This window comes from Leopardus geoffroyi, chromosome D4, assembly GCF_018350155.1.
Source record: "Leopardus geoffroyi isolate Oge1 chromosome D4, O.geoffroyi_Oge1_pat1.0, whole genome shotgun sequence".
Classification (NCBI taxonomy): Eukaryota; Metazoa; Chordata; class Mammalia; order Carnivora; family Felidae; genus Leopardus; species Leopardus geoffroyi.
Window position 1 is genome coordinate 69,948,076 of NC_059342.1, and position 21,569 is coordinate 69,969,644.

The window sequence follows — 21,569 nt, forward strand, 5'->3', positions numbered from 1 at the left end:
TACTTAGAACACAGTCCAAAGTTCCTATCTCTGCCTAGAAGGACATACCTATTCTCACTTTTCTCCTTTCCAGAAATACCATTCTTTCAGATATTCATTCATTCATGTAGCTGTGGCCCTCATTTTTCAGTCTCTGCAACAATGTTACTTCCTTAGAGGATTTCCTGACTCTCTACCTTAGTAGTTCTCAACTGGGGGCCATTTAGACCCCAAAAAGGACATTTGACAAGGTCTGGAATGTTACAAGATTTGGTGTCACAGTGGGAGAAGAGGGAATCTACTGGCTTCTAATAGATAGAAGCTAGGGATTCTGGTAAATACTTTATAATGCACAGGACAGCCCCTACCACCAACAAAGAATTATCAACAAATAATTATCTGGCCCCAAATGTCAACAGTATCAAAGTTGAGAAAAGCTGTCCTCTGTAAAACATACCTCCTCTCGTCTCCTAACCCTTACTCTGCTTTATTTTTTCATGAATAATAATTATATATCTATTCATTTGTTTCTGGTCTCCCTCACTAGAATGCAAGCTCCATGAGGGTAGACATTTGACTGATGTACACACAGCTATTTCCCAATGGCCTAAAAGAAAGCCTGGCATATAGCCAGCATTCACTAAATATTTATTGAAAGAAAAAATGGAAAAATTATACTTCAACAAGGCTGAACTATTTGTATCCATCAAAATACCCCAGGTTCTCTCAGGCTTCTGTGCCACCAGCTATAGAGAACTGTGGGACTTCATAAAATTTGTAGTCACTATGATTTGTCTGCTATAGAGTATAGGAATATGCTAATTTTTTTTTTAAGATTTTATTTTTCAGTGATCTCTACACTCAACATGGGGCTCAAACTTACAACCCCGAGCATGCTAATTTGCTCCTTGAGGACAGAGACTATGCCCCACATTCCTCTGTATCTCTGGCATTTCAATGGCTAATGGCAAGAATGGAAGACCATCTCCCTACCCAGTGAAAGAATTCAGTGTGTCAGATTTAGGACTTGAGCCAAGAGAAGTTCCATATTTCTGGAAGCTAATCCAGAATCTATAGGAATCTATAATCACAGGGCTAAAGCACAGAACATATTTTTGCTCAAAATAAGACAATAATCTGTCATGGTATCCAAAGCAATAAAATTGGTATAAAAAAGCTTTAATATCAATATCACATACCTGCTTGTTTAGCTTCAATACAGGCAATAGTTATTTCTTCTTTCAAGTCCCAGTTTTCATTTGCTATAGCTTCCCCTACTTTAACAAATCTTCCAACTGCCAAGTTGACGGCTTGTCCTACACGCTGAATTGCTTGCAGAGTTTTATCAGACTTTTTGGTATTATCTTTATGATTAATAAGCGTGGTGATCTAAAAATAGAAGAAGATAAAAGCATTTGCTTAAAATGTATCTCAATATCTTTTAAAACTATATCACAAAGGCCAAGAAAATTAAGCCCAGAATACTGGATTAAGCCTGGCATACGGCAACAGTCTTTGGCCTAGTAGACTAAATTGACGGCTTTAATGCTTCAACCCAGAGACAACCAGTAAAGCATCCTGCATCCCTCCTCAAGACAATGTTTCTATTAATAACAATCCCAAGTTTACCTGATGATGGTTATCTGGGACATATAGTTCCAGAAGCCCTCCAGGTATTCCAACAAATCTTAAAGACAGAAGAAAAGTAGGAAAGGGAGGCTCATTACACTCAAAAACAAAACAAAACAAAACAAAACAAAACAAAACAAAACAAACACCTCACAAAAAACCAAAGCACTTCTTAGTGCTTACGGCACAGTAGAGATCTAATTTCCTCGACTATGGCTTGAGCTGCTGTGAGAGTAGAGACGACATTCCATTCCACTGCCTAGTAGTGTATAGGTTGTACAAAATGGTATGCATGCCATACATGCTTACTGAATTAGCCAGACATTTTAGAATGACCACTGTAATCTATGTTTTATACTTCTCTAAGTGTTGTTGTAGATCCAAAGTACATTACATACCAAGAGTTTTAATACCTGATTCCAGGCCCTGAAGTAAAATATAGAAGGTGACAAGTTAAGCTTGTTGAAACAAATATAAATCCTCAAAATGTCCTAGAAAACTAGTACGTGAACTATACCGACATATCAAAATATTTAAAGAATGTTACATGAAAACTATGGATCTTAAATAGTACATGTCCACTAAATATAACTGTGAAATGATTTATATAAGTGCATTAGCAAATACCAGAATACAGAACTAAGAGAAGAGGAATGGCTCTTTGAGAAACTTTACAGGTTATGGTACTAATAGTTTAGAATCAGGAAGGCCTGGGTTTGAGCCTTGGTTCTGCCACTACTAGCTAAATGACCTAGGGAAATTTACTTAATCTCTCCAAATTTCCTCACCTATATTATTTTTCAAATTTTGAATGTTTCCTAGATGCCAGGTCCTAAGAATGCATCAGTGAACAAGACTAACACAATCCTGCCCTTGTTCAGTTTACAGTCTATCAGAATAACAAAATATATAAAATAAATTTATACATAATTTATAAAATCATATAAAATATATTTGTTGCACATCTACCATATACCAAATAAAATTTTAGGCAATGATGAAAAAGCAATGTAAATCAAAGAAAAGACCCAAACTCTCATGTAGCTTACATTCAAGTGGGAGGGAGGACAGATGATAATCAAAAAGGTAAACAAAAGATAAACAAAAAGGTAAAAATAATGCAAATACTATACAAAATATTAAAATAGTATAATACGATAGAAGTATTTTTGTAGCTATCTCAGATTAGTTGATCCTCCTTCTATGAGGAAGTGATATGTAAACTAAGATCTAAATGATATAAAGTAGTCAAGTTGGCAAACATCAGGGGACAAAGCATTCTAGGGAGAAGAAATAATTGTTGGAGGGGGGAGAGAGAAAGGGAGAGAGAGAGAGAGAGGGAGAGGGAGAGGGAGGTGAAGAAGGGGGAGGAGAGAGAGAGCGAGACGGAAGGAGAAGGGAAGCCCATCTTGTTCAAAGAATGAGGTAAGGCTAGAAGCAGTTAAAGAACAGTGACAAGAAGGCAAGTAGAAAACCAATATCCAGCAGGTGGGCAGGGACCAGCCATGAAAGGCTATGTATTTTATTCTAAATATGACTGGCAGCCACTGAAGGGTTTCTAAACAGGAAAGTGCTATGATCTCTGCAGTGATTTTTAAATGTGTCCACAAATTCTTTGATATTTCTCCTTTCAAGAGGCAGAGACTCATTTCTCTCCCCTGAAGTATGAACTGAACTTAGTGACTTACTTCTAATGAATAAAGTGGAAGCAATGGCACACTTCTGAGAGTAGATCATAAACACATTTTACCTTCCACCTCCCTCTCTCTCTCCCTCTCAATCTCAGATCAATCACTGCCGGACAAAAACAGCTACCATATTGTGAAGGACACTCTCGCAACTCGATGGAGATACCCACATGGGAAGAAACTGAGGCTTCCGGCCAAAAGATAGTGAAAAACTGAGGCCTCCTGCCAACAGTGAGAAGAATGAACATGGAAACAGATTCTCCGCCCTCAGTCATGCCTTCAGATTACGGTGGGCCCAGCCAACATCTGGATTTCAATTTCACAAAAGACCATCCAGAACCATGAGGCAAACCATCCCAGAATTCTTGACTCACAGAAACTGAGATGATAAATATTGATTTATTGTTTTAAGGCAGTAAATTTGGGGTAATTCGTTATGTATCAATAGATAATGAATACATATTTTGGTATCTCGAATGTGGCAATGCTGTAACAAACCTAAAATGTAGAAGTGGCTTTGCCATCAGACTGTGGAAGTTGAATGGACTTTGAGGAGTTAGAGAGTATTGAATACACTTTGCAGAAGTTCCTCAAGGAAGCTATGGGTAAAAGCTTAAAGTCATAAAAAAAATCTTATTGAAAAGTGGAGAAAAGAAGATTTTTGTTATGTGGTGTCAGAAAATCACCCCCAGGAATGTGTAAATTAGAGAATAAACCTAATGAACTGGGTGATCTAGCTAAGGAGATTTCAAGACAAAATTTGAAGGTGCCACTTAGCTTCTTGCTTAAAATGTAAAAATGTAAGAAGAGATACAGAAGCGAAAGGAAACCCTGTTAAATAAAAAGAAGCCAGGACTTGCTGGATGTGAAAATTCCTTGCTTCTCCAAAAGACAAATGATGCTAAAATTAAGAATGGCTTCCAGGCAAAAACAAAATCTAGGGCACTGTCAGGAAGCAAGGTCTAAAGATGAAGCTGAGAGTGTGACTATAAAATTTTATGTTAAGATCTCAGGAAGATTCAAGGTGATGTTCCAGAGATCCATTCACTTAAACAACAGGTCTCTGAGAAGCTTTAAGAGTATTGTCCCTCAGGAGTCCCAGCAGAAGCCCAAGTTAGAGCAGGGCTTATCATAAAGAGACTTGTGGGTATGGTTTGTCTAATTAAGTTAGCCCAATAAGATTCACAGGAGACTCACAAAATTTTGAGGATAATTAGGTCAAGAGACATGGACTGAAGGAGACAGATCAGTACAATTAGGTCAAGAGACATGGACTGAAGGAGATAGATCACTACAAAATGAAGAGTTTTTTGCATCCCCAAGCTTCCATCAGCAGGGAGCAGGCTGAGAAACCACGCAGATATAAATATGGGCTCCCTTTCATGAGTGAGGATGACTCAGAGCAGTGCTAATGGCCATGAAGAAACATTCCCAGGCTTCATGTCTTCATCAAGGTACCATTAACCTGTGTTTGGGTGGGTTTCAGAATACTGTGAACCAGTGGCTCCTAGTTTCCCCATTTTCAAGCAGAAAAATATGGTGTTATCCTATGCTTACTTCCTGTTTTATTTTGTTTTTAGTTGTTGTTTTAACAAAAATATCCATAGTGGTTATCCTCTGCCTGTCCCACCACTAAAAGTTGTGTGCTTGGGAGCAGATAACTTGTCACTTTAGTTCATAGGTCTTTAGATCAAATGGAACTATACTCAAGGAGCTACACCTAAGGAACTCTACATATAAGAAGTCTCATCTGAATCAGATTTAGATGCCAAATCTTTAATTTCCAGCTATGCCATAAAGGGATGAGACTTTGTGGAGGCCTGGGGGTGCGGGGGAAGAAATGGGAAGAAAAGTAAACAATCTGTGGCCAGAGGGTAGAATGTAGTGATTTTAAAATATGTCCAAAAATTCTTTGCTATTCCTGCCTTTAAGAGGTAGAGCCTCAATCCCCTCTCCTTGAGTGTGGGCTGAACTTGGTGAATTACTTCTAACTAATAAATCAAGCAGAAGTGACAGTGTGGTACTTTTGAGAGAGGTCATAAAGGCATTCTGGTTTCAATCATTCTCTCTCTCTCTCTCTCTCTCTCTCTCTCTGAGATTATTCCCTGTAGAGGAGGCCACTTGCCATGTCATGAAGACATCTGACCAGCCTGATGCAAAGTCCAACATGACAAACAACTGAGTGAGGCATCCAACCAACAGCTAGCAAGAGTCTGAAGTCTCCTGCCTACAGACATGTGAGTAATCTAAAAGCAGGCAGGATTTTTCTTGTTTCTTGAGATAGGCCTGGATTGCAATGTATTTTCCTCTCAGGACTGCCTTCGCTGCATTCCAAAGCATATGGATTGTTGTCTTCTCATTTTCATTTGTTTCCATTTATTTTTTAATTTCTTCTCTAACTGCCTGGTTGACCCATTCATTCTTTAGTAGGGTGTTCTTTAACCTCCATGCTTTTGGAGGTTTTCCAGACTTTTTCCTGTGGTTGATTTCAAGTTTCATAGCATTGTGGTCTGAAAGTGTGCATGGTATGATCTCAATTCTTGTATACTTATGAAGGGCTGTTTTGTGACCCAGTATGTGACCTATCTTGGAGAATGTTCTATGGGCACTCGAGAACAAAAGTATATTCTGTTCCTTTGGGATGCAGAGTTTTAAATATATTTCTCAAATCCATCTATCCAATGTATCCAATGATCCAATGTATCATTCAGGGCCCTTATTTCTTTATTGATCCTATGTCTAGATGATCTATCCATTGCTGTAAGTGGGGTATTAAAGTCCCCTGCAATTACCACATTCTTATCAATAAGGTTGCTTATGTTTGTGATTGTTTTATATATTTGGGGGCTCCCATATTTGGTGCATAGACATTTATAATTGTTATAATTATAATTTATAATCTTCCTGATGGATAGACCCTGTAATTATTATATAATGCCCTTCTTCATCTCTTGTTACAGCCTTTAATTTAAAAACTAGTTTGGCTGATATAAGTATGGCTACTCCAGCTTTCTTTTGACTTCCAGTAGCATGACAGATAGTTGTTCTCCATCCCCTCACTCTCAATTTGAAGGTGTCCTTGGGTCTAAAATGAGTCTCTTGTAGACAGAAAATAGATGGGTCTTGTTTTTTTATCCATTCTGATACCCTATGTCTTATGGTTGGAGCATTTAGTCCATTGACATTCAGTGTTATTACTGAAAGATATGGGCTTAGAGTCATTGTGATATCTGTAGGTTTCATGCTTGTAGTGATGTCTCTGGTACTTTGAGGTCCTTGCAACATTTCACTCACAGAATCCCCCTTAGGATCTAACAGCACACCTAAAGGAAATAGAAGCAGAACAGCAAAGACACCCCAAACCCAGCAGAAGAAGAGAAATAATAAAGATCAGAGCAGAAATAAACAATATAGAATTTAAAAAAACTGTAGAGCAGATCAACGAAACCAAGAGGTGTTTTTTTTGAAAAAGTAAACAAAATTGATAAACCTCTAGCCAGGCTTCTCAAAAAGAAAAGGGAGATGACCCAAATAGATAAAATCATGAATGAAAATGCAATTATTACAACAATCCCTCAGAAATACAAGCAATTATCAGGGAATACTATGAAAAATTATATGCCAACAAACTGGACAACCTGGAAGAAATGGACAAATTCCTAAGCACCCACATACATCCAAAACTCAAACAGGAAGAAGTAGAAAACTTGAACAGACCCATAACCAGGGAAGAAATTGGGTCAGTTATCAAAAATCTCCCAACAAATAAGAGTCCAGGACCAGACGGCTTCCCTGGGGAATTCTACCAGACATTTAAAGCAGAGATAATACCTATCCTTCTCAAGCTGTTTCAAAAAATAGAAAGGGAAGGAAAACTTTCAGACTCATTCTATGAAGCCAGCATTACTTTGATTCCTAAACCAGACAGAGACCCAGCAAAAAAAATTCTCAGTAAGATACTAGCAAATCAAAATCAACAGCATATAAAAAGAATTATTCACCATGATCAAGTGGGATTCATTCCTGGGCTGCAGGGCTGGTTCAACATTCGCAAATCAATCAATGTGATACATCACATTAATAAAAGAAAGGAAAAGAACCATATTATCCTGTCAATAGATGCAGAAAAAGCATTTGACAAAATTCAGCATTCTTTCTTAATAAAAACCCTTGAGAAAGTCAGGATAGAAGGAACATACTTAAACATCATAAAAGCCATTTATGAAAAGCCCACAGCTAATATCATCCTCAATGGGGAAAAACAGAGAGCTTTCCCCCTGAGATCAGGAACATGACAGGGATGTCCACTCTCACCACTGTTGTTTAACATAGTGTTGGAAGTTCTAGCATCAGCAATCAGACAACAAAAGGAAATCAAAGGCATCAAAATTGGCAAAGATGAAGTAAAGCTTTCACTTTTTGCAGATGACATGATATTACACATGGAAAACCCAACAGACTCCACCAAAAGTCTGCTAGAACTGACAGGTGAATTCAGCAAAGTCGCAGGATACAAAATCAATGTACAGAAATCAGTCGCATTCTTATACACTAATAATAAAGCAACAGAAAGACAAATAAAGAAACTGATCCCATTCACAACTGCACCAAGAAGCATAAAATACCTAGCAATAAACCTAGCCAAAGATGTAAAAGATCTGTATGCTGAAAACTATAGAAAGCTTATGAAGGAAATTGAAGAAGATATAAAGAAATGGAAAAACATTCCATGCTCATGGATTGGAAGAATAAATATTGTTAAAATGTCCATACTACCCAAAGCTATCTACACATTCAATGTAATCCCAATCAAAATTGCACCAGCATTCTTCTCGAAGCTAGAACAAGCAATCCTAAAATTTGTATGGAACCACAAAAGACCCCAAATAGCCAAAGTGATATTGAAGAACACCAAAGCAGGAGACATCACAATCCCAGACTTTAGCCTCTACTACAAAGCTGTAATCATCAAGACAGCATGGTATTGGCACAAAAACGGACACACAGACCAATGGAATAGAACAGAGACTCCAGAATTAGACCCACAAAAGTATGGCTAACTAATCTTTGACAAAGCAGGAAAGAATATCCAATGGAAAAAAGACAGCCTCTTTAGCAAATGGTGCTGGGAGAACTGGACAGCAACTGGACAGAAGAATGAAACTAGACCACTTTCTTGCACCATACACAAAAATAAACTCAAAATAAATAAAGGTGGAAGACCTAAATGTGAGACAGGAAATCATCAAAACCCTAGAGGAGAAAGCAGGAAAAAACCTCTCTGACCTCAGCCGCAGCAATTTCTTACTTGACACATCTCCAAAGGCAAGGGAATTAAAAGCAAAAAAGAACTATTAGGACCTCAGGAAGATAAAAAGCTTCTGCACTGCAAGGGAATCAACAAAACTAAAAGGCAACCAATGGAATGGGAAAAGTAATATTGAAGAATTGACATATCAGACAAAGGGCTAGTATCCAAAATCTATAAAGAACTCACCAAACTCCACACCCGAAAAACAAATAATCCAGTGAAGAAATGGGCAGAAAACATAAATAGACACTTCTCGAAAGAAGACATCCAGATGGCCAACAGGCACATGAAAAGATGCTCAACGTCACTCTTCATCAGGGAAATACAAATCAAAACCACACTAATATACCACCTCACGCCAGTCAGAATGGCTAAAATGAACAAATCAGGAGACTACAGATGCTGGTGAGGATGTGAAGAAACGGGAATCCTCTTGCACTGTTGGTGGGAATGCAAACTGGTGCAGCCGCCCTGGAAAACAGTGTGGAGATTCCTCAAAAATTAAAAATAGATCTACCCTATGACCTAGCAATAGTACTGCTAGGAATTTACCCAAGGGATACAGGAGTGCTGATGCATAGGGGCACTTGTACCCCAACGTTTATAACAGCACTTTCAACAATAGCCAAACTATAGAAAGAGCCTAAATGTCCATCAACTGATGAATGGATAAAGAAATTGTGGTTTATATACACAATGGAATATTACTTGGCAACGAGAAAGAATAAAATATGGCGCTTTGTAGCAACGTGGATGGAACTGGAGAGTGTTATGCTAAGTGAAATAAGTCATACAGAGAAAGACAGATACCATATGTTTTCACTCTTATGTGGATCCTGAGAAACTTAACAGAAGACCATGGGGGAGAGGAAGGAAAAAAAAAGAGAGGGAGGGAGCCAAACCATAAGAGACCCTTAAATTTTTTTTAATGTTTTTATTTATTTTTGAGACAGAGAGAGACAGAGCATGAGCAGGGGAGGGGCAGAGAGAGAGGGAGACACAGGCTCCAGGCTCTGAGCTGTCAGCACAGAGCCTGACACAGGGCTCGAACTCACGGACTATGAGATCATGACCTGAGCTGAAGTCGGACACTTAACCAACTGAGCCACCCAGGCACCCCAAGAGACTCTTAAAAACTGAGAATAAACTGAGGATTGGTGGGGGGTGAGAGGGAGACCGGTGGGTGATGGGCATTGAGGAGGGCACCTGTTGGGATGAGCACTGGGTGTTGTATGGAAACCAATTTGACAATAAATTTCATATTAAAAATAATAATAAAAAAATAAATAAAAGCAGGCAGGTAAGCCACTCACAAATTCCTGAAACACAGAATCTAAGATAATAAATGTTTGTTTCAAACCATGAAGTTTGAGGTAGTCTATTTTGCAATGGTAAGTAACTAACGCAATTTCAAATGTATGTTATTTTAAAAGAACACTCTCTTCGGGGAAAAGAGTGGATTGATAAAGTGGCAAAATCAGAAGGGGGAAGACCAGTTAGGAAACTGTTGCAATAGTCCAGGTAAAAGATGATGCTGGCTTGAAACAAGGTGACAATAGTCAAGATGAAGGAAAACAGGTAAACTGGATTGCTTGATGGATTAGACTGGTGTTGTCAAAGATGACCCCTAATTTGTAGTAGAAGAAACAGGGAGCATTGGCATAACACTAACATCTCTACGTGGCAGGCACAAATAATCTAAATTAATCCTCACAATCTTAGCATGTAAGCACTACTTTATCCCCTTTTTACGGATAAGGCAACTGACACTAAAAGATGGTTGTTTAAGGTCTCACAGCTATTAAGAGGTAAAGCCACGATTCACAGTCAATTTGATTCAAAGGCATATTTTATTCTTCCAGTTTTACTGAGATTAACTTACATGTAAGTGATGAGTAGATCCATATATATATTGCAAATGATTCCACAATAAACTGCAAATGTTTCCACAACAGAGTTAGTTAAAACATCTACTACCTTACATATATTTTTGTGTGTGGTGGTGGTGATAAGAACATTTAAGGTCTACTCTTTCAACAACTTTTAAGTATTTAATACAAAGTTGTTAACTATAGTCATCATACTGTACATTAGATCTCCAGAATTTATTCATCTTGTAACTGGAAATTTGCACCCTTTGGCCAACATCTCCTCATTTCCCTCACCACACAGGCCCTCACAACCATCATTCTACTCTCGGTTTCTGTGGGTTTGACTTCTGTAGATTCCTCATGTAAGTGAGATCATTTGGTATTTGCCTTCTCTGATGTATTTCATTTCACTTAGCATAATGCCTTCAAGGTCCACCCATGTTGTAGCAAATGCCCAGATTTCCTTCTTTCTCATGGCTGAATAATATCCCATTGTAAATTTATACCACATCTTCTCCATCTATTTATCAATAGGACACTGAGATTGTTTCCATATCTCTGCTATTGTGAATAATACTGCAATGAATATGGGAGGGCAGATCTCTCTTCAAGATCCTGATTTCATTTCCTTAGAATATATACCCAAAAGTGGGATTGCTGAGTCATATGATAGTTCTATTTAAATTTTTTTGTGGAACCTTCATGCTGTTTTCCAAAGTGGCTGTATCAACTTCCATTCTCATCAACAATGCACAAGGCTTCTCTTTTCTCCACATCTTCACCAACACTTTGTTTTCTTGTATTTTTGATAATAGCCAATCTAAGGTGATATCTCATTGTGGTTTTGATCTGCATTTCTTTGATGATTAGTGATGTTGAGCATATTTTCATACATCTGTTAGCCATTTGTGTGTCTTCGTTAAAAAACTGTTCAGTTCCTCTGCCCATTTTTAAATCAGATTTTTTTTTTTTTTTTTTTTTTTTTTTTTTTTTGCTATGAAGTGGTATGAGCTCCCTATTTAATATTAAAGATACTAACCCCATGGGCATTGAGGAGGGCACCTGTTGGGATGAGCACTGGGTGTTGTATGGAAACCAATTTGACAATAAATTATACGTAATATAAAAAAAAGATACTAACCCCTTATCAGATAGATGGCTTACCAATATTTTATCCCATTCGGTAGGTGTCTTCTCACTTTGTTGGTTGTTTCTTTTGCTGTGCAGAAGATTTTTAGTTTGATATAGTCTCACTTGCTAGTTTTTGCTCTTGTTACTTGTATTCTTAGTGTCATATCCAAAAATCATTGCCAAGACCAAAGTCAAGGAGATTTTTCTCTCTTTTCTTCTAGGGGTTTTACAGTTTCAAGTCTTACATTTAAGTCTTTGATCCATATCCAGCTAATTTTGTGAGTGGTGTTAAGAAAGGGGTCTAATTTTGGGGCGCCTGGGTGGCACAGTCGGTTAAGCGTCCGACTTCAGCCAGGTCACGATCTCGCGGTCCGTGAGTTCGAGCCCCGTGTCAGGCTCTGGGCTGATGGCTCAGAGCCTGGAGCCTGTTTCTAATTCTGTGTCTCCCTCTCTCTCTGCCCCTCCCCCGTTCATGCTCTGTCTCTCTCTGTCCCAAAAACAAATAAACGTTGAAAAAAAAAAATAAAAAAATAAAAAAAAAAAAAAAAGAAAGGGGTCTAATTTCATTCTTTTGGATGTAATTATCCAGTTTTCCCAACACATTTTTAAAAATATATTCTTTTAATGTTTATTTTTTGAGAGAGAGAGAGAGAGAGACAGCCTGAGCAGGAGAGGGGCAGAGAGAGAATAAGACAAAGAATCCAAAGCAGGCTCCAGGCTCTAGGCTGTCGGCACAGAGCCCAACACAGGGCTCGAACTTGCAAACCATGAGATAATGACCTGAGCTAAAGTCAGGTGCTTAACCTACTGAGCCACTTAGGCACCCCAACCCAACAACATTTATTGAAGAAACTATCCTTTCCCCATTGTATTCTTGGCTCCCTTGTCAAATACTAATTTACCATATATGCATGGGTTTATTTCTGGTCTCTTGATTCTGTTCCATTAGACAATGAATCTGTTTTCATGTCAGCATCATATAGTTTAATTACTATAGCTTCATAGTATAATTTGAAATCAGGAAGTGGGATACCTCTAGCTTTGTCCTTCTTTCCCAAGATTGCTTTAGCTAGTTGGGGTCTTTTGTGCTTCCATACAAATTTTAGAATTTTCTATTTCTGTGGGGAAAAAAAATGCCATTGGAATTATGACAGGGATTTCACTGAACCTTTAGATGGTTTTAGGTGTTATGAACATTTTAATAATATTAATTCTTCAGATCCATGAACATGGGATATCTTTCCATTTATGTGTCTCCTTCAATTTCTTTCATCAAAGTCCTAGAGTTTTCGGTCTATAGATCTTTCACCTCCTTGGTTAAATTTGATGCTACTGTAAATGGAATTGTTTTATTTCATTTTCAAATATTTTGTTATCAGTGTATAGAAACACAACTGATTTCCGCATGTTGATTTTTTATCCTGCAACTTTACTGAATTCATTTATTAGTTTTATGGGTGTGTGTGTGTGTGTGTGTGTGTGTGTGTGTGTGTGTGTGTGTGTATGTGGTCTTTAGGAGTCTTTGGTCCTATTCCACACCTGATAAACACTAAGGAATTCTTAGTACCACCTAAAGAACAGGACTTAACCACCATTGGCTCTTCCAAACAACTAACTTGGACAAGCCTCTGGAGTGGACAGGAGTTTAAGTTGTGTTTATTACCAAAAGTTTTAAATTTTCAATTACAAAGAAAAGACCTGCAATTAGGCTAAAATGCCAACTCTTGTTCAGTTCTGAAACACACGTTGCTTTCATTTCCAGCATCCTACCCAGTGCAAAATTAGGTGTGGCTACCTTCCTTTTACTTGAAGCAGTCTAGAAAATGTTTAATCCAAATAGAGGTGTGCATTTATTTTTTTTTTTAATTTTTTTTTTCAACGTTTATTTATTTTTGGGACAGAGAGAGACAGAGCATGAACGGGGGAGGGGCAGAGAGAGAGGGAGACACAGAATCGGAAACAGGCTCCAGGCTCTGAGCCATCAGCCCAGAGCCTGATGCGGGGCTCGAACTCACGGACCGCGAGATTGTGACCTGGCTGAAGTCGGGCGCTTAACCGACTGCACCACCCAGGCGCCCCGAGGTGTGCATTTAAAACTGACATTTACAGAAGCCAAGGCAATTTATAAAGTTCTTTATTAACAGGTCGATTTATGTCCTTATTCTCAAACTTTTTAAAAAGGAGGCCCAAAAAAGTTATACATGTTGACTGTTTTTTAAAAACGAGAAGTATAGGAAAGATTGAAGAAACAAAAAAATTACCCATAATCACACTACCCTGTGAGCATTTTGCCATAATTTTTCTCAGTCTTGTTTTATATATCTACACACCTAAACACACAGTTTTACAAAACTGAGATAAAAGTTCAATTTCCTTGTCATATGAAAAATAAGAGTAGCTAACATTTAACACTAAGGCACTATCCTATGTGTTTTGTTTTTTTTTTTAATTTTTTTTTTTTCAACATTTATTTTTGGGACAGAGAGAGACAGAGCATGAACGGGGGAGGGGCAGAGAGAGAGGGAGACACAGAATCGGAAACAGGCTCCAGGCTCTGAGCCATCAGCCCAGAGCCTGACGCGGGGCTCGAACTCACGGACCGCGAGATCGTGACCTGGCTGAAGTCGGACGCTTAACCGACTGCGCCACCCAGGCGCCCCATATCCTATGTGTTTTATATGTATTAATTCATTCAATGTTTACATCTCTATGAAGTGAACACTATTATTGTCCTCATTTTATAGATAAAGAATCTGAACTTAGAAGAAGTAAAGAATTTACCCAAGGTCACAGAAGGAGAAAGTTGCCTACACTTTTAGTAACCATATTGCTTCTGTCCACCCAGGAGTATGATAAAGACCAGAGGAAAGATAGCTGGTGAGAGTGCCTTGTAAAATACAGTGCCAAATAAAATTTCAGCTATTATTCTGCAAAACCAGGAGGCATATTTTTAAATTGAGAGTCACAACCTCAAGTTGCCCTCATACCAGAGTCGAGAGAACGCCTGAATGAACCGGAAAAAGAGGGCAGAAAGGCAGCCCATGGGGAATAAAGAGATCTGATATATTGAAGAATTCTGCGTGGAATAAATGAAAGAACTAGTGCTTACTTGATACCTTCTAACAAAGGGTGTCAACAAGTACCAATCGCCAACGAAGTATATCCTAGCAGTTAAGAGCACGAACTCTGGCTTACTTTGCCTGGGTTTGAAACCTGGCTGTATCATGTGACCACGTGGCAAGTCATCTAGCTTTCTACAAGTCCGTGTTCTTGTCTGTAAAAACAGGAATAATAATAGTACATTTCACAAGGTCATTGTGGGAAATACATTACTAAATTAAATAAAGTATTTAGAATAGTGTCTGGTATATAGTAAGCACTACATAATTGTTAGGTATTACACATCTGACATTTCTAGAATCTCTATTTCCTCATGTTTATGATGTCATTCTTATTTTCTATAATAGCTGACAGTAATCTCTTCATTGAACTGGATTTTCTTAGTTTACTTTTTTTCTTTTTTTTTAAGTTTATTTATATTTATTTTGAGAGAGACTGAGAGCAAGCGAGAGCGTGGGTAAGGGGCAGTGAGAGAGGGAGAGAGACTTCCAAGCAGGTTTTGCGCTGCTAGCACAGAGCCCAATGCAAGGCTCAAACTCACGAACTGTGAGATCATGACCTGAGCCGAAACCAAGAGTCGGATGCTTAACCAACTGAGCCACCCAAGCACTTAGTTTACTTATTTTATGGGGAAGCCAGAAAGCAAGTGAAGACCAGGAAGAAAAAAAATTGGTAGCACCCCAGATAAAAGAAAAATGGCTTAATTCTAGGGGCCTGAAATATAAGGGAACCAACCCAGTACAGAGAAGTTCATCTCTTGGCTTAACTCAGTAGTGAGTTCTTAAAATTATTAGATATAAAAATTAGGGGTGCCTGGCTGGCTCATTCGGTAAAGTATGTGACTCTTGATCTCAGGGTTATGAGTTCAAGCCCCACATTGGCACAGAGCCTACTTTGAAATAAAATAAATTAAATTAAAAAATAAATTCGCTAATCAGCTATAGAAACCAAAATGGAAGAAAACACACCAAATCATGGGAGGTACTTTAAAAGAAGTAGAACTTACTTTATATGTTTTACCTTTGCAAAACAAAAAAACCAAAAACACACACACATATTCATATACATAAGTCAGGAAAGAGGGCCTCATATGTACTCTATTCATCGTCAATTATTGAGAGAAGGATCCTGAAAAGCCTCCAGGACAATACAGAGAGAAATGGAAAGACGGGGTGAGCTATCTTAGAAATTCGAAGGGTCTGTCCAATGGTGAATGCAGTAAATCTATCACAGACAGGAAAAGACTAGTGGGTGGTAGAATAACATTCCACACTAGGGTGGAGTATGTGGCAGATATCCCTGTTCCCTTCCTTGGATAAAAACATTTTAAGACTGGGAGTGGGGGTTTTGACAGGAAGAATAAAGTGATTATTAAAGAAGGTGGGGAGTTGCTCTGAAAAAATGTGTTTGGGACCTAGCCCAGGGCTTTTTAAAGAACTATCTGATTTAGAAAATATCTAACAAATGAGTATATATAACATATATATGTATGGTACAAAGACATGGGAAGACATATATGCAACCAGCATTAAGCTTAAGACAACATTACCAGTTGAGGGGCCCTCAAGGCATGTGGCATGCCTTGAGGGCCCCTCCCTTTCCACACCCCCCACCTCCTTCTCCCCAGAAGAAACCACTGTCCTGATTTTGTGCTCATCTTTTCCTTGCTATAACTACTGCACAGATGTTATATCCCTAATGATATATGGTTTCATCTTGCCTGTTTTTGAGCCTTCAGTATTTTTTACTGATAATTATAGCTGTGGTTCATTCATTTCACTGTTGCATAGTACCTTACTGTATGAACATAGCACAACTTATTTAAACATCCTATTGTTAAAAGAATTTAGGCAGTTTCCAGTTTGGGGCCATTAAAAGTAAACAAACAAACAAACAAACAAGAAACTGTCAACATTGCAATCCATGGCTAGCACACATTCAGGAGTTTCTCTAAGGGTATGGATTTTGGAGAATTGCTGGGCCATAGGTACTATCCACCTTCAACTTCAGATGACATTGAACTGTCTTCCAAAGTGGTTTACTACTGACATTCCCATTGGCTCCACATGCCTCACCAACACTTGTTCTCATTGTGGTCTTAATTTGTACTTCACTGGTTTCTGATGAAATTGAACATCTTTTAACATATCTTTCAGCCATCAGTTTCCTCTTCCGTGGTAAAGATTTTTTACCAATCTTTATTAGGTAATCTTTCTGTTTGTGATTTATTGCAATCCTTGATTTATTCTGGGTACTACCAATCATTCACTGGTGATTTGTGTTGCAGCCACATTCTTCCACTTTATGGCTTATCCTTTCAGTTTTGATAAACAGAGGTTCTTCGTTCTAAAGGAGTCAAATTTATCAACCTTTGCTTAGAATTTTTACTCAATCACTTCCCAGCATGAGGTGGTAAAGATACTGCCCAGTTGTTTTTCCCCTAAAACTGTTACATGTTTTCACTTTCATATTGATGTCCTTAATCCATCTGGAATTGATGTTTGTATATGGTGTGAGACAGGGATCCAAAGTCATGTGTTACTGGATAACCAATTGTCTTAGCCCAATTTTTTAAAAGTTTTTCCTTTCCCTACAGACCAGCAGTGCCAATTCTGTGACTTCTCAATTTTCCACATATATGTGGATCTGTTTCTAGGTTCTCTATTCCCTTTCACTGGTCTATTGTCTTAATTATGAGAGCTTTATAATGTCTTGAAATCTTCCCACTTTGTTTCTCTTCTGGCTATTCTTGGTTCTTTGTTCTTTTATATTAATGTTATAATTACTTTTTATCAAATTCTGTTCAAAAATCCTGTTGAAATTTTCACTGGAATTGTGTTAAATTTAGAGAATAAAGGGGAAAATATTAAGTCAATCTAGTCATGAACATGGTACTTCATTCCATTTACCTAGATCTACTTTGGCTTTCAAAAAATTTTTTAAAATCTTTTCCTAAGGCTTGGCCATGTGTGTGCGTGTGTGTGTGTGTGTGTGTGTGTGTGTGTGTGTGTGTGTATCCACTCTCCTAGGAACCTCATTTTTATTCTAACAGGCTTCTTTTAGAATTACTTTTTTGTTATTAGAGAAATGCAGTTGACTTTAGTATACTACATTCAGTGAACTTACGAAGCCTCCTAGTTTTTATGATTTATCTGTAGACTCTTGAGTTTTCTATGTAGATAATTTTATCAAAACAAGAGCTTTGTTTTTTCCTTCTGTATCTTTACACCTTTCACTTCTTATCTCATTGCACTGGTTAGGATTTCCAGCACAGTGCTGACTAAAAGCTGCAATAGCACACATCTCTCCTCTTGTTTCTAGTTTTAAAGGAAATGTCTGTTTTAAATTTGACTTGTTGCTATAATTTTAACTGTAGGTTTTCTGTGGATACTCTCTATAAGGAAGTTTTCTTTTATTACTAGTTTGCTAAGTGCTTTTTATCATGATTATAAGTTGCATTTAATTGAATGCTCTTTCTGTATCTACTAATAAGAACATATATCTTTTTTAATATGTGAATGCAGAATATTATATACATTTATCTAATACTGACTCAACCTTGCATTCCTAGAATAAGGCCAGTAAGCCAGAACTTTGTAGTTGGAGAGTCGGAAGAGGTTGGATGATATCAGAATAGAAACTATATGCTTAAAACTCACTGAATTTTGTGAGTCTTGTTCACCTCAAGACCTTGTCTCCTCTCTGGCACTGTTCACGAATCATCCATGCCTCCTCTGAGGAACATTTACTATTGATGTTGCTAATATGACACTTAGCATGTGCTAATATATACAGATCCTGTCTCCCAACATGACTACAAGTCCCTCCAGGAGCAGCTAGTAAGTATACAATAAATGCTTAAATATTCTTGGGGATAAAATGGTGAAACATGAGTTGGATAATAATGCAGCATCCTTAGAAAATGAGACTCTGGACCTGAATTTCTAGAGAGCTGCAGTGTTAATCAGCTAATACTCACTGAAACTTAAAAAATCACTCTAAATTTTACTCCATACTCCCCTGCTTTGTTAACAGTATTCTGGCCATGCTTTATTTATTTCGTTTTGAGCAAATTCAACTTTTACTTATTGAGTACAGTCAATCATCAGGAATGTCACTTAGGGTACTGTGCTAAAGATATGGCTGTGGATACATCACATGTGGGATGCAGAACCTCAGCTATGACCCTGAATCAATCTTTAACAAGGAAGAAAAAAATTTAAAAAGCTTGCATTTTCCCCCCTGTGGCATTGACCTCTAGTTAACTCTCAGCAGCAATTCACAAGATTCACACATTCACACATTTCCTCCTCCACTCCACCCTCTTTCATTCCAGAATTACACAATGCAGAACTGATACATTTTTAACAGGGTTACTGTGAAAAGTTACCGTTTCTCCAAATCACAACTACTTTCCACCTTGCTTTTCCACTGTGGACTCTCTTCTCTGTACCTACCACTAGCTGACCTCATCACTGCTTCTGGTCTCTAGAGAGAACACAGCATATGGTGTAGCTAAGAGCGCTGAATCTGGAACCAGGATGCCTGGGTTCAAATGCCAGTTTGACATTTACAGTTCAAAGTCCCAGGGGAAGTTACTTAGCCTCACTATTCCTCAGTTTCCTCTCCCATATCGTGAGAATAAACACATATGTACCTCATAAGATTGCTATGAGAATGAAAGGAATTAATATTTACAAAGTGCTTAAAACATGGCCTAACACATCACACACGTTTTGTTAAGTACATGGATCAAATATTATGAAGCTGAACTCCAACCGCTCTCTTCTCTCTCTCCTAAAACTACTCCCGTAGTTCTCATTTTGGGTTGTGGTTGTACTGGTGGCAATCTTTGGGGGAGGAGGGCAGTGCAGACATCATAGCCTTCCTTCCCGGTGGTCAGTGCCTCTACCAGACAAGGAAGGGAAGAGGAAGGAGCAGTGTCAGCTGTATTCATTCACTGTTGGGTTAGCCAGGCTAAAAGTGAGCACAGGTAAAGAAAACGGAGCTGTTTATTTAATCAGCATAACAGGAATCTAGAGACACGTGTGACTGCTATTTTTAAATATGTGGAGGGCTGGGATGGAGAAGAGACAGCATTTAAAATTCTAGGGAACAGCTACAGGCGCCCCATCACTGAACATGTTGAAGCAGGAGCCTGGTGACCAGGTGCAAAGGATGCTGTAAGAAAGAATTTTTTTTTTTTTTTTTTTTTTTTTTTAATTTAGAGTCAGATAACCTTTAGGATTCCCAGTACTTCTAAAGTCTTGGCAATACCAGCGTGAGTCATCAAGACGTTACAATCTAGTTGTGAGTCACACATCGCCAACGCGCTCCTGAAGGCACAGAATTCTTCCCTCTCCACGGAGCCTGGCACATTTCAACAAGATCTAGGTGAGGAATTCTAGCCCTCAGGCTGCGTAGAACTCGGCTCCCAGGAACAAAAAGTTCTCTAAAACTCGGCGCGTCAATTAGCTGATTCCGGACTTGTGTTATGACCAACGAATACAATAAAGCATACATCCCAGACGGGATTTGGGGCAAAAAGATGTGCATCCGGATCAACTATCAGACAGTGCTTCACCTCACTCCAACGAGGCCAGACAAAGGGCGCCTGAAGCGAGCCGGCAGGTTAAGGGGCAGGGGCAGGCAGGGTGGCCCGGGGTGCCCGGGAGCCCAGCGAGCAGACACGCGCAGGGAAGGGGACAAAGGCCTCGGGGAGCGCACGCCGGACTTGGAGGCCGGCAGGAATGCCCCAGCCGGAGCGGCCGGCAGTCGCGGGGTGCACTGGGGATGCAAACGTGGGGGGCCTCCGGGGAGCCGGGGATGGGGGAGGGCTTCGCGGGCCCGGGGGGAGGGGCAGGGCTAGCCGAGCGGGTTCCGTGGGGCAGGCCGGGCGGCGCACCTGCCTGCCGGGCTCTCGGGTCGGCGGGGGACTCCCCGCCCCTCAGCCCAGGCGGCCTCCCCGCCGGATTTCGGATGGTCCGGACCAACGCCGCCGCCGCGGCCGAGGCGGGCCCCCAAGCCTCAGACGGGCCGCCCGACCCGACGCCGCAGTCCCGGTGCGGAATGTGGGGCAGCGGCTGCCTCCCGCCGGGCCCGACCCGGCCCCGGGGCCGTGCGAGCGGCCGCCGCCATCGCGGCCGCGGCCGGAGGGAGACGAGGGGCGGCTCCGGATGCCACTTTACCTGAGAGACCAGCGGGAGCAGCGTCTGCTCCACCGAGCGAGTTTTGATCTCGAGTCCCGAGTCGAAGGCGAAGCCCGACGGGCCGGCGCCGCCGACGCCGGCCGGGCCCAAAGAGGCGGCCATAGCGCTCGGCCCGTCGCGCAGCCGGGACGCCGCGCCACTGCGGGCCAGCCGCCCGCCAGCCAGCACGCCCGCGGCGGCGGCAATGCACCCGCGCCGCCCCGAGGCCCCGCCCCCGCGGGGGCCCCGCCCCCCGGAGGCCACGCCCCCGCGCGCTCGGGTCTAGGGTTCGCCCTCTCGCCCTGCGAGAGGGTCAGTCTCTGTCTGTCCCCCTTCCCCGCCCCGTCTCTCTCTCTCGCCAGGGCTGATTAAACCAGACACCTGCCAGCCTCCCACGGCCACGTGGCCTCTTACCGAGGCAAGGACAATCGTCCCTAGCAAAGCGTTTCGTCCTCCTGATAGGTGACTCGTTCTAACTCCGATTCCCAGGATGACTTCTGGAAGCTGCACTAACTGGTAGAGCAGAACCACAGTCAGGTGCGTAGGAAGGGTCTTCTACCCTGAGACAGGAATTCTACCGGTAAAGCGTCTTTTCTGGAGCTTCTCCGGAAGGTCCCATTTCCCCCTGCTCCTCTTCTGACCCTTTCTCATA

The 21,569-nt window shown here is 40.2% G+C and overlaps 1 protein-coding gene across 1 annotated transcript in view; it reads right to left on the minus strand.

Annotated features, from left to right (window-relative positions):
- The window catches only part of CTNNAL1 (catenin alpha like 1), a 62,802-nt gene extending 41,651 nt beyond the window's left edge, over positions 1–21,151 (minus strand). The window contains exons 1-2 of the mRNA XM_045467718.1: positions 20,918–21,151; positions 1,179–1,368 (exon numbers count right to left, since the gene is read on the minus strand). Coding sequence (XP_045323674.1) covers positions 1,179–1,368; positions 20,918–21,040 — 313 coding nt within the window. The 5' untranslated portion in view covers positions 21,041–21,151. The remainder of the gene's footprint in view (positions 1–1,178; positions 1,369–20,917) is intronic.
- Positions 21,152–21,569: the final 418 nt, after the last annotated feature.